Genomic DNA, 13,930 nt, shown 5'->3' with positions numbered 1-13,930 from the left:
CCTGTGGTGTGTTGTGGGGTGTCTGTGAACTTAGTATGATTTTAGACAGCATCTCTGATAATGGGTGGGGTTGTGTTCCTGTCTTGCTAGTTGTTTGGCAGGGGGTGTCCAGCACTGGAGCTTGCTGGTCTTTGAGCGGAGCTGGGTCTTAGCATTGAGACGGAGATCTCTGAGAGCTCTCGCCAATTGATATTATGTGGGGCCCGGAGGCCTCTGGTGGTCCAGTGTCCTGAACTCAGCTCTCCCACCTCAGAGGCTCAGGCCTGACACCCAGCCAGAGCACCAAGACCCTGTCAGCCATACGGAATTATCAAGATAGTGGTCACTGGCAAGTGAAACCACAAGAGGAGAGGCCCGTGCTGTGCCTGGTTCTGCTGAGCACTTTTCAGACATCAGCTCATTCTGGCAACAGGGAGACTGGGTCAGCGAGGCAGCATGGTGTCCGTAAGGTGGGCAGCACTCAGCAGGTGCGAGGCCTGAGGGGCCCTGTCGAAGCCCTTGGGAAAGGCCGACGGGGGCCAGGACTCTGGCTGCAGCCTCTTTAGCGTCTCCTTCCCGGCGTCAAGTTGCTCTCACTCCTGCTTTGGTGGCCGTGCCTTTACCCTGAGGTTCTTCATGAGGTAAGCGCTCCCTGAGGTGATGCGTGAAAAGCTCAGGCCTCACTGAAGCGTGAGAAACGGGGATGGAGCCATGGGGCCAATGACATTGACTTTTTTGAAGAGTCCGGGTCAGTTGTCTTATTAAATGTCTACATTCTGGTTTGTCTGATTGTTTCCTTTTGATTAAATTCAGGTTAAGGATTTTTGGTGAGAATTCTACACAGGGTCTAGGAACAATATTCATATTGCATTATATGAGAAAACATCTAATGCTAGGTTGTCTCACATATGGTAGAAGTTTGATCACTTGGGTAAGGTGGAAAGTGCCATCTCCCTCCATTGTAAAGGCATATTCTCCTCTTCATAATTAGCAGGTGAGGTGATACTTGGAGACCATGTAAATGTACTGTTCTCCAACAACCTTTCATTACTCCCTTGATTTTTAAATTAGTCAGCTCTTCTTAATGCTTTTAGGTAAATTTTAAGCATACAGGATGAAAACTAAATTTTATTTACATTTTAGTTTCCTCATATAACTCAGCCAAATCTATAATATATAGGTCACACTGTGTTATGTCATTAGCTGTTACTGAGACAAAAAGTGGTAGGAACTAGTTATGTTCTACATTAACAGGAATAAGAGCTACATGAACATATTACCTGGAGGAAGGCTGGATGTATTTTGAACAGCTGTTTTGCTTGCATCCTCGTCTTTCTTGGTAAAAGAAGGCAAGTTTTTGGAAAGGGTGTCCAGATAATTAAACTTAAAAGGAAAAATCAAAGATTTATTTTAGACTTACACACGGCTGAAAGGCAAGTGCTACAAGCATGCTAAGTTGGTAAGCAGTGATAAAAGCATATTTTTTTAAGGCCCTGAAAAGGAAGTTTGCAAACTACAAGTTGTTCAAGAAACTGATTAACTCAATTCTGGATTTTGTTAATTAGTCATAATTTCCCATAATTTCTTGTCAGGCAGCCTCTGGTTAATAATAACATCTGGAATTTTCATTGAAGCCCAGGGAGTTCTGAATACATGAAAATCCTCCCTTTGCTTGAGAGTTTCAAGGTTTCATAGGAGAGGAGAGCCATGCTCTCCTTCCATGGGCTTCCAAGAACTCACAGTCTCTCAGTGTTGCCTCAGCAGCTGATGGGTGAGGACATTTCAATAGAATAAAAACTTCAAAATGGGATTTACCGGAGGATAATCATCAATAGGGAGAATTCAACCCAAAAAGAGCTTAAAATAGATGGGAGAACATAATTAATAGTGATAATGCAAGGCAGGGAGGTAGAGCTGTAGGAATACACTGGCAAAGAATTTCCCTCTCACATGCTGGTGAGGACATGATTTGAAGAGCATGGGTTAGTCAATTGGGTTGATGCTTGAAGCAGGAAAGAAACAACATCAGGATAGGTAGGTTACATTAAAAGCACAGGCATTGTATCAACTTCTATGAAGACTCATTCAATTTTTGTTAATTACATTCAATTACCTGAGACTGATATAACTTGCTTAGTTCAGATTTGCAGTATGGAGATATTGCTTTGTTCCTAATTTCCTTTAGATAGTTTTGTGTTTTTTCAATTTCCTTCCTGGTGGATATTTCCATAATGATGCAAAAGAAGACACAGAACATTAACAAAAAAGTGTTATTTGCTTTTGTTTCAGCTCTAAATCCCACAGAAAATGGGGATCACTAACAAAACTGGTAAGAATTAACTCGGGCATTTTTTTGTCAACTTGCTTCAGTTCATCTTCTGCTTCTTCTAGAATCAGTCACATTTCTGACCTCAGAAATTAGACTTTCATGTGAGATAGGAAATAATGATACCAGCTGGTAGTCTGGTTTTACAGTTGATCTCAAAAGGCTACAAACCACATGGATGACCTTTTTGCATGTCTTTCCATTTCTCTGAGGTTTAATTGACAGCTAGAGTCTACTGATTTCCAAACTTTCAGTAGCAGTGGTAACACTGAAACCTGGGGAATGAATGGCTTATGAATAATGCAATTAATGATCACAAAGTAAAATAAAAACAATCATAATCTTGCTAGCTGACTTTCCATATTAGAAAATGTACTGGGGAGGCAATAGTCCAGCTAAAAACTACACTTCCCAGCCTTCCCTCTATATACGGATAGCCAGTAAGATGTAAACTGAAGTCACTGGGTAAGACTTCAGAAAGCTTTTAAAGAGGGTTGACTCAGCTGGAAGGCTTTCCCTTTGTCCTTGCTTCATCTCTTTTCCTACTTCCTAAAATATGAATGAAATGACTGTAGCTGCAGCAGTCATTTTGCAACTATGAAGCAAACTTGAGGATGGAAATCATGTGCTAAGAAGGATGGAACAGAAGAAAGGAAGGAATCTTAGTTCCTGATGATGATGTGGCACTGCCTGCCATGGACTGCCCACTTCCGACTACTTTTACATTAGGAAAAACAAACTTCTTTCTTGTAAAACACTGATTTGGGGGTTGTCCGTTAAATGCAGCCAAACCTAACCCTATCTGAAAAAATTTTCATTTTTAAGTGCTTATTGCATGCCAGGAAAACTTTGCAAAGTACTTTGCATTTAATCTTACAATAACTCTATGAGATACTATTATTATCCCCATTTTATTCGTCAAAAATTCAAGGCATAGAGAAGTAACTAGTAAGAAGTCAAGTCTGAATTAAAATCCAGGTTGCCTGCACCAAAGCCCATGATCTTGAGAAGTGCTTATGCAAGTCAGCTGTTCGTGAACTGACAGAGATCTTAGATACTAGATGGTCTTATCATCCTCATTTTATAGATAAGCAAACTGAATTCCTGAAGTAAATTTTACTGAAGTACAACAACCAGCTGGAATCATAGAGTCTGCAAATAATCAAATTGGAGCTGATTCTAGGTCTGCTGCCTCTAAGGACAGTGCTCTTTCTCTTATACTAGATGGCCTCTCTGGAAATACTGGCTGAATGAAAATCGTCTTATTTAAACAGCTTGAATTTCTCATTAAAATCTCTCTACTGCCTCACTGGATTCATTCGTCAATCTATGGCAGTCTGGCTACTGCCTATCACTCTCTTAAAACTGTTCTCACAAAAGAAATCAATAAACCTTCCAACCGATAAGCACAAATTCCTCTCTTCATTCTCCTTTCTGATTCTTCCATGGCATCTGACATTTGTTGACTACCTTCTATTTCCTTGAAACTTTCTCCTTCCTTAACCCTCCTCCCCTGTCCATTTTCCACGTTGCCAGCCCTTCTCTTTCTAGGACATATATCTAATTATGTGTTTCACTTTCTTCTTCAAAAACTTTTGTTGGCTTGCCATTCCTACCTATGGGGTAAAATTCGAAATTGTTAATGTTTCAAAAATTTTTTTAAATGTGAATGGATAACACATGCAAATGTACATAATTCAAAAAGTAGAAAAGAGTACATAGTGAAAAGGAAGACCATCTTGCACTATCCCCTAACCTCTCAGTCTCCTTCTCCACAGGCACTCACTGTCACCAGGCTCTTGGATATCCTTTCAGGGATATTCTACAGGACAGTATGTACTTCTAGTTTGACCTTGTATAGAGGGGTGGCCCATGAGACCTAAGGTCTTATCTCACTACTTCTCCAACACATTCCACAAGGTAGCCCAGACGTTTTTATTAAGAAGCATATTCATCCTGGGAGTCATTCTGGAGAGGAGCCATGCAAATGTGTACAGTGGTACCATATGTACTACTATACACTCAATAAATATATCTGGCTTCCTTTCTTTAGGGCAAGAGGGCTGGGGTTGGAATCCTCAGCTAGGATTGAAAGGAAACCAGAGCACAATGCTTAGAGCACATTCCTCGTGTGCATTATAAGAATCCTTGCATGTTTACAACTATGCTCTGCATTAAGTTCTAGAATATTTATTAGTATATTAGAATTACCAAAGCACAGAGAAGACCTGAGAGTTTCCTTGCTTATGAGAGAGAGAGGATCTACCTAATGGTCAAATGGGCTTCCTCAAAAGATAATAAGGTCACTGCCCAAAAGATGAATGACTGCTGGGCAGAAATGTAGCAGAATTTAAAGAACATCGGGGAGCCTGGATGGTAGGACTTTGCAACCCCCCCATTCTAAAATTCTATGACTCCACCAAACTGGGTCTTTCACATGCTTATTTTATGTATAGTTCAGGGTAGAATTACCTCTTTTGAGCTAACTTTTCTTTCCAGCGCTTTGTTGTTTCTGTGTGCCTGTGTAAAAGGAAAGGAAAAAAAATATGATGAAAAAGGGCAATGTTCTCAGCTTACAGATAATAAAAGAAAACCCACCCTTGTATGATAAATTGTTAACAGCATGGAAGATGAAAGGCAAATTCCTTGATGTAGTCACCCACTGTATGACACCCGCACCTCTCCATTTCCTCATCATTTCCTTAATACTGATTGGAACACATTATTGGATCAGCTTACCTCCATTTCTTTTCAGAGAAATCTGTCTCAACGGTTTCTGGTGGACATTCTGTAGTATTAGCCAAAGACTGCTTGAATAAATCGGTTAGGTGGGCTGCAACTTTAAAAACAGATGCATTTAACTTTTATCCTCACTTCTTGACAGCCCAACACACAATCAGTACCCAATTACTCATTTGAGATGTTTTCTAAGAGCCTATATTGAGTCTATCAAGTGATTACTAGAATTTCCATGACCAAGCTATAATATAACAGGAAACCAGGTATCTCTATGAAATACCCTTTTAGAGAACACACATCTTATAGTCAAAATGTAAAATGTGACACCTCATTTGTCCCACATCACTGGGGGCGTCAGTGTTCTACCTAACTGAATTTCTTCACATCTGAAGCACCAAAACTCAAAAAAATTAAACACTTGGGCTTCCCTGGTGGCGCAGTGGTTGAGAGTCCGCCTGCCGATGCAGGGAACACGGGTTCGTGCCCCGGTCTGGGAAGATCCCACATGCCGCAGAGTGGCTGGACCCGTGAGCCATGGCCACTGAACCTGCGTGTCCGGAGCCTGTGCTCTGCAATGGGAGAGGCCACAACAGTGAGAGGCCCACGTACCGCAAAAAAAAAAAAAAAAAAATTAAACACTTTATTGAAATTGTTTTTCTAAAACAATATCTAAAGATCTAAACCTAAGAATATAAATATAATACAACAGTTATTTGATAATTCGGGCAGTGGTTCTCAGAGGTTATTCCAGAGAACATGGTCTTGGTGGGATGTTAACAGGAGATTAAAAAAGAAAGAAGGTTCCGTGTTCCATGGTTATATGAGTTTGGGAAACACTGATTTTTACAAGGTTAAATATGTTTCATTACTGTAGAGCTTTACTGGACCCTTAATTAGTTCATGTACCTTGTGGCTGTCTAAGAAAATAAGGCAATATGCAGCATTATGCAAACTTATGTTAGCATAGAACTCACTTTTTTTTCTGGAGCTGTCCCATAGACTAGTGTTTTAGGAAGTACTTTGGGGAGCATTGACTTAGGATCACCACTATTAATGTGTCAGCGGCAGCTGCAAACATGCAAGACTCTGTTTGATTCCTGCATCTGTTTGTCTGTTTGAAAAATACGTTTGATTTGTCCTTCACTATTGGGCAGCCTGTGCATTTGCCTTACAGTGATTGTTCCCTCACACCAGAGGTTAAAAATTCAAATGCTACAATGTAGGGTCACCAGATAAAGTATAGGGCATCTAGTTAAATTTGAATTTCAGAGGAACAACAAAAAATCTTTAGTATAAGTATGCTCCATGTTATTTTGGGACATCCTTATAACAAAAAAATTTGTTTGTCTGAAATTCATATGTAACTTGGCCTTCTGTATTTTTATTTGCTAAATCTGGCAACCGTAACATAAGAGGCCACCCAGGTAAAAGAGTGACAACAGAGTGTAAGGACAGGAGACACTGTGGCTGTGATGGATTCTTTTGTTCATGGCAGTTCTAAAGGGGCAGCTGATAATCATCTTCAGCTACACGTCACTGTGTGGTAATGGGACATTTCAAGATAAGGAAAATTCAGATACAGAAACAGCAAAAGCAACTGTGCAAGACAACACTGTGGGGGACACACAAAACACATCTGTGGGCTGAATGGAGCCCGTGGCTGCCAGTTTCTGACTTTTGTCATATGACCAAAATAGAAAAGAAAACCCCAAACCACAAAAAATTCCCCACTGCTTGTCTTCTGTGAACGATGAAACCATATAACCAAGTTGGTTGGGGCTGTATATTTCCCCAAATAAATAAGCTTTCCAAGAGTAGACTGCTTGGGCCACATATAGTGCAAAACAGTGCAAGGTTTTGGTGATACCTGTGGAGTTGCTCCAAAGTTCTGTGTGTGTGTGTGTGTGTGTGTGTGTGTGTGTATTGGGAGTAAAGTGTTGGTTGGTTGTTTCCTTCCTGTATGTTTGCTATGTTCTAAATGCAAGTTGAGGCTAACTTAAAAGCCAAATGTCAACTTTTATCACTCAACATGTGATAGTTAAAGGTAAATTAGAGGCAGTCATGGTTTGAAGGATCTCACAATTTAGGCAGGAAAAAAATATATAAATAAATCATTACAATACAACATGGCCAATATGACAACAGAAATATGTACATGGTACTTTGCTATCAGATGAGAGAATAACTGAGAGGTGTATTTAAGATTGTTCCTTTGCAATCTGTAACTATTTTGCAGAAAAATATTAAATGTAATTACCTTCAGCAATATGACTTTCTGTAGTTTTCTCCATTTTAGGGAAAGACTGAAATGAAGATAGAGTTCCTTAATGATGATGATTATATTACATACAAAATTTACTTTGTTTAGAAGGATTCTTTATGTGATCAAATTGATCTTTTATGGAACTTACTATAAAATGAATTAGTTTTTTAATGCCAAAACAAAAAGTGACATGATTTGTTTTAGTCATTTCTTTCACTTAGCAAATTTCTAAAAATGGAAATCATTTTAAGTGTAGAAGTTGATTTTTCTTCCTTCTTCCTAGTTCATTCATTAATTCATAAGACATTTCAATGAATGTCAGTTTCTCTGAAGACAATAAAAACTTTTATTTAAGAGCCTTCAGAATTATTTATGATTTAAGGAAGAGCCTAAAAATCTTTTGGAAAATTCGATATATATAAGGGATCAGAGTTCCACAGAAATAAGAAATTATAAGGAGGGAGAAAATGCTTCATAGAAGTGGCAGAAACAGCTATTATTTACAATATTTTGTCTCAAAGCATTTAATATTGAAACAATAGTAAAACCACTAGAGTAAAAAACATTTCTTTCTCACCATAACTAGCTTGAGGAGATCTGCAGCCTTGGCTTTCTCCTCCTCAGTTCTGGAATCTTTAACTCTCATTTCCTGTAGCTCATCTTCTTTCTTTAGAATATGGTTTATATAATCCTAAATCAGTAGAATAAAAGAGATCAATAAAATGCAGAAATATGGTAGAGAGAGACACAGAATAGTCAACATCAGCTTGAAATATTACAAAAAGGTTAAGAATATGTAAGTTCACAAGGCTCAACAACTAATTACTGGTCAAGCAATCTGGAAAGGCTTTTCCTTAATACGTTAATAAACAAAGACCTGAAAAGTCCAAAAGCAAAGCTTTAAGAGCCACAGGACATTAGAATTGTCTGAGGACCTCAGAGAGGCCCAGCTTCTCATTCAGTGCTCCAGTGTCCTCATCAATAAAATGGACAGAGTTGGGTTAGATGATTTCTAGAGTCCTTTCCAGGTATAGCCTTTATGATGAGATCTATGAATGTAAGTTACTCAGTTCATGCCTTTGCTTCCAAGAGAAATATACTTTACCTTTTGCATAAATATTTGATCTGCTTTCACAAATAACGGTCCCCTGCTGTATGCCAGGTATTGGGTATATAACCATAAACAAAACACATATGATACCTGTTCTGAGAGAGCTGACACACTTGACAGTGAGATGTTATAGATATGCTTATACAGTTAACTATATATGTACAAATTCTTAGACTATTTCCCAAAACCAACAATCCTTTTCTTCCTCTGACAAGTATCAAGTTAATATGCAGTTCTACCTTTTTCCAGAGGTTACTAGATCAGTTTTCCATATACTGAGAGAGGAGGAGGACGATATTGCAATCACATATAAAAGCTACTTATCTTCTCAATGTCTTTGGGGCCTCAATACTTCCTATACCTTATGGGAACCATTAAGCATTTTCTGCCTTTTCCACCTCCTACCCTCTAGAAGATTGACATTTATGTGTTGCATTAGATAAATATTGGCAGAATTACATAATTTCAGGTTCCTCAGGAAACCAAGAAGAATGATTGCTCTGTTCCTGGTTCTTTTGGGTCAGGTTACCAGAATTCCATTACCTTCAGGGAAATCTGCAGTTTCAATTTCACCTCATTCTTTATGACCTCGTGCTGGATGAACTGGCGTATCTGTAGCACACTGGGGCTCTTCCGTATAGGGGCTGGGGCGCTCACTAACTGTTTGGACCCAACGTCGAGGCCCTTCCAAATCTGAGTGCCAAATGGAGGTCCTGGAGTTTTTTTCTATTAACGAAACAAAGCAAAACAACCACCAAACAAATGAGAATATTTTACCGTTAGAATTGTTTTTTCCACCGAGTACTTATTATGTAGACACTCTATGCTAGGAACCACTCGTTAGGGAATACCACAGTGAAAAAATGTATCCCTGCTCTCTAAAAGGTTTGCAAATATAAGGGAAATTGGGAACAGAACTGGGCAAGTTTTCCTCTTTAAATATGTTACCAAGAATAAGGATATTTAAAAATCCTGTTGCCTGATGTCCCACTGGATAGCATTTAGGGGAATGCTAAGCCATGCTGTTGCCATGGTGAGGCAGCAGCAGCCTCGGTTATGCCAAATGCATGCAACTATTCCTTAAAATCCACAGGGAGCCTAAGACACTTGGAATTAACAATCTTTTAACTTTTTGGTTCCATGTTCATTTTGACCTGGAGAGATCCTTTGAGAGAGAAATCATCCCATAGATCTGGGAGGTCTTTGAGCTCATTCTAGATTAAGCATGCCACTAGAATCTTCCCGGGATCTCTTGGGCAGAAACATGTGCCTTGAGTAGGTTAACATCTCTATGTTCTCCTTGTAATTGATTTTCAGGAGTGGTGTGCTTTGATGTGTTTCATTTTAAATTGCTCTTCAATTTCATTCCTTTTTACAGCTGAGTAATATTCCATTGTATATATGTGCCACATCTCTTTATCCATTCATCTGTTGATGGACATTTAGGTTGCTTCCATGTCCTGGCTATTGAAAATAGTGCTGCAATGAACACTGTGGTACATGTATCTTTTTGAATTATGGTTTTCTCAGGGTATATGCCCAGTAGTGGGATTGCTGGGTCATATGGTAGTTCTTTTTTTAGTTTTTTAAGGAACCTCCATACTGCTCTCCAGAGTGGCTGTATCAATTTACATTCTCACCAACAGGGCAGGAGGGTTGGGTTCCCTTTTCTCCACTCACTCTCCAGCATTTATGAAAAAAATAAAATAAAATAAAATAAATTGTTCTTCAGTGCCAAATGCCTCGTCAGTGATAGGTACTCAGAGGCTTGCCTGGGTGGCCACTCCACTGGGCATAGAAGGTCATAGCTATAGGAGCTATGGAGGAAGAGAATGAACTTCCTTCATTAATCTCAGGTGTGGTATATTATTTCTCACAGTGCAGTATTTTCAACTTGGAGATAGTTTTAGTAAACCATTTGGGGTGGTCTTTTCATTTTTCAGATAAGGAGTTAAGACATGCAGTGTGACTTTTCCCAAATCCCACATTAATAATTGATAGAGCCAAGACTAGAATTCAGGTCATCTTCATTCATCATGTTGCTTATAGGCACCAAACTGAAATATAGGGTCCTGTGGGCAAGCCCAGGTCACTACTCACACCCTGCTGGGAGCCTGTGCAACACACCAGGGCCAACGAACCCGGGAGAACACACAGCATGCCTCAGGCTGTTGCAATGTCACGCCAGCCTCTGTTGCCGCAAGCACTCCCGGCATCTCAATTGTGACTACCGTACCCTTCGCTCTCCCCGGCCTGAGTGAGCAAGAGAGCCCTAATCAGCTGCTGCTTTAACCGCCAGGGAACAGATAACCAAGGGCGGCCAACCGCAGGGGTGGGGCCAAAACCAAAGCTGAACCCCAGGAGCCGTGCGAACAACGAAGAGGAAGGGAAAGCTCTCTGTGCAGCCTCAGGAGCAGCAGACTAAATCCCTGTAATCAACTTGGTAAACCCTGCAATTGTGGAATACCTGAATAGACAACGAGTCCTCCCAAAATTGAGGTGGTGGACTTTGGGGGAAACTGTGGACTTGGGTTTGCTTTCTGTGTTTGATTTGTTTTTGGTTTTATGTTTATCTTAGTTTAGTTTTTAGTGTTTGTTTTCATTTGTGGGTTTGTTTATTGGTTTAGTTGATCTCTTACTTTTTTGTTTCTCTTTTTGTGAGTGTGTGTGAGTGTTTCTTTGTGTGATTTTGTCTGTTTAGTTTTGCTTTTACCATTTGTCTTGGGGTTCTGTCTGTTCGTATTTATTTTTCTTTTTGCAAGTGTGTTTGTGTATGTTTCTTTGTGTGATTTTGTCTGCTTAGTTTGGTTGTTACCATTTCCTTTGGCATTCTGTTTGCTCTTTTTTTTTTTTCTCTCTTCCTTTTCTTCCATGCCATGTGGCTGTCAGGGTCTTTGTGCTCCAGCTGGGTGTCGGGCCTGAGCCTCTGAGGTGGGAGAGCCGAGTCCAGGATGTTAGACCACCAGAGACCTCCCGATCCCATGTAATATTAATTGGTGAGAGCTCTCCCAAAGATCTCCATCTCAACACCAAGACCCAGCTGCACCCAGCAGCCAGCAAGCTCCAGTGCTGAACGCCCCATGACAAACAACTAACAAGACAGGAACACAATCCCATCCATTAGCAGAGAGGCTGCTTAAAGTCATACTAAGTTCACAGACACTCCAAAACACACCACCGGATGGAGCAATGTCCACCAGAGGGGCAAGCTCCAGCCCCAACCACCAGAACACAGGCAACGGTCCCCCACACCAGGAAGCCTACATAACCCACTGAACCAACCTCACCCACTAGGGGCAGACACCAGAAATAAGGGAACTAGGAACCTGCAGCCTGAGAAAAGGAGGCCCCAAACACAGTAAGTTAAACAAAATGAGAAGACAGAGAACTATGCAGCAGAAAAGGAGCAAGCTAAAAACCCACCAGAACAAACAAATGAAGAGGAAATAGGCAGTCTACTGGAAAAAGAATTCAGAGTAATGATAGTAAAAATGATCCAAAATCTCAGAAATACAAAGGAGAAAATACAAGAAATGTTTAACAAGGACCTAGAGGAACTAAAGAGCAAACAATGATGAACAACACAATAAATGAAATTGAAAATACTCTAGAAGGAAGCAATTGCAGAATAACTGAGGCAGAAGAATGGATAAGTGACCTGGAAGATAGAATAGTGGAAGTAACTGCCATAGAGCAGAATAAAGAAAAAATGAATGAAAAGAACTGAGGACAGAATCAGAGACCTCTGAGACAACATTAAACGCACCAACATTCGAATTGTAGGGGTACGAGAAGAAGAGAAAAAGAAAAGGACTGAGAAAATATTTGAAGAGATTATAGTTGAAAACTTCCCTCATATGGGAAAGGAAACAGTCAATCAAGTGCAGGAAGCGCAGAGACTCCCATACTGGATAAATCCAAGGATAAACATGCCAAGACACATATAATCAAACCATCAAAAATTAAATATAAAGAAAAAATATTAAAAGCAGCAAGGGAAAAACAACAAATAACATACAAGGGAATCCCCATAAGGTTAACACCTGACCTTTCAGCAAAAACTCTGCAAGCCAGAAGGGAGTGGCAGGACATATTTAAAGTGATGAAAGGGAAAAACCTACAACCAAGATTACTCTCCCCAGCAAGGGTCTCACTCAGATTCGATGGAGAAATTAAAACCTTTACAGACAAGCAAAAGCTAAGAGAATTCAGCACCACCAAACCAGATTTACAACAAATGCTAAAGAAACTTCTCTAGGCAGGAAAAACAAGAGAAGGAAAAGACCTACAAAAACAAACCCCAAACAATTAAGAAAATGGTAATGGGAACATACATATTGATAATTACCTTAAATGCAGATGGATTAAATGCTCTAACCAAAAGACACAGACTGGCTGAATGGATACAAAAATAAGGCCCATATATATGCTGCCTACAAGAGACCCCTTCAGACCTGAGGAAACATACAGACTGAAAGTGAGGGGTTGGAAAAAGATATTCCATGAAAATGGAAATCAAAAGAAAGGTGAAGTAGCAATTCTCATATCAGACAAAATAGACTTTAAAATAAAGACTGTTAACAAGAGACAAAGGACACTACATAATGATCAAGGGATCAATCCAAGAAGATATGACAATTATAAATATTTATGCACCCAACATAGGAGCACCTCAATACATAAGGCAAATGCTAACAGCCATAATAGGGGAAATCGACAGTGACACAATCATAGTAGGGGACTTTAACACCCCACTTTCACCAATGGACAGATCATCCAAAATGAAAATACATAAGGAAACACAAGCTTTAAATGACACATTAGACCAGATGGACTTAATTGATATTTATAGGACATCCATCCAACACGAACAGAATACACTTTCTTCTCAAGTGCACATGGACCATTCTCCAGGATAGATCATATCTTGGGTCACAAATTAAGCCCCAGTAAATTTAAGAAAATTGAAATCATATCAAGTATCTTTTCTGACCACAACGCTATGAGACTAGATATCAATTACAGGAAAAAACTGTAAAGAGTACAAACACATGGAGGCTAAACAATATGTTACTAAACAACCAAGAGATCACTGAAAAAATCAAAGAGGATATCAAACTATGCCTAGAAACAAATGACAATGAAAACACGATGACCCCAAACCTATGGGATGCAGCAAAAGCTGTTCTAAGAGGGAAGTTTACAGCAATACAATCCTACCTCAAGAAACAAGAAAAATCTCAAATAAACAACCTGACCGTACACTTAAATCAATTAGAGAAGGAAGAACAGAAAACCTCAAAGTTAGCAGAAGGAAAGAAATCATAAAGATAAGATCAGAAATAAATGGAAAAGAAATGAAGGAAACAATAGCAAAGATCAATAAAACTAAAAGCTGGTTCTTTGAAAAGATAAACAAAATTGATAAACCATTAGCCAGATTCATCAAGCAAAAAAGGGAGAAGACTCAAATCAATAGAATTAGAAATGTAAAAGAAGAAGTAACAACTGA

The 13,930-nt window shown here is 39.4% G+C and overlaps 1 protein-coding gene across 1 annotated transcript in view; it reads right to left on the bottom strand.

The window, feature by feature from the left end:
• SPAG17 (sperm associated antigen 17) overlaps window positions 1-13,930 on the bottom strand; it is a 220,331-nt gene that overhangs the window by 27,007 nt on the left and 179,394 nt on the right. Inside the window, exons 36-42 of the mRNA XM_022583945.3 lie at window positions 8,962-9,144; window positions 7,885-7,998; window positions 7,302-7,347; window positions 5,045-5,144; window positions 4,778-4,825; window positions 2,093-2,192; window positions 1,260-1,362 (exon numbers count right to left, since the gene is read on the bottom strand). Of these exons, the coding sequence (XP_022439653.3) occupies window positions 1,260-1,362; window positions 2,093-2,192; window positions 4,778-4,825; window positions 5,045-5,144; window positions 7,302-7,347; window positions 7,885-7,998; window positions 8,962-9,144 (694 nt within the window). The remainder of the gene's footprint in view (window positions 1-1,259; window positions 1,363-2,092; window positions 2,193-4,777; window positions 4,826-5,044; window positions 5,145-7,301; window positions 7,348-7,884; window positions 7,999-8,961; window positions 9,145-13,930) is intronic.

This window comes from Delphinapterus leucas, chromosome 1, assembly GCF_059928025.1.
Source record: "Delphinapterus leucas isolate spDelLeu-1000000601 "Yukka" chromosome 1, BTC_Dleu_Yukka2, whole genome shotgun sequence".
NCBI lineage: Eukaryota > Metazoa > Chordata > Mammalia > Artiodactyla > Monodontidae > Delphinapterus > Delphinapterus leucas.
The sequence above is the reverse complement of the archived record's forward strand: the minus strand, read 5'-3'. Positions and strand labels throughout refer to the sequence as shown.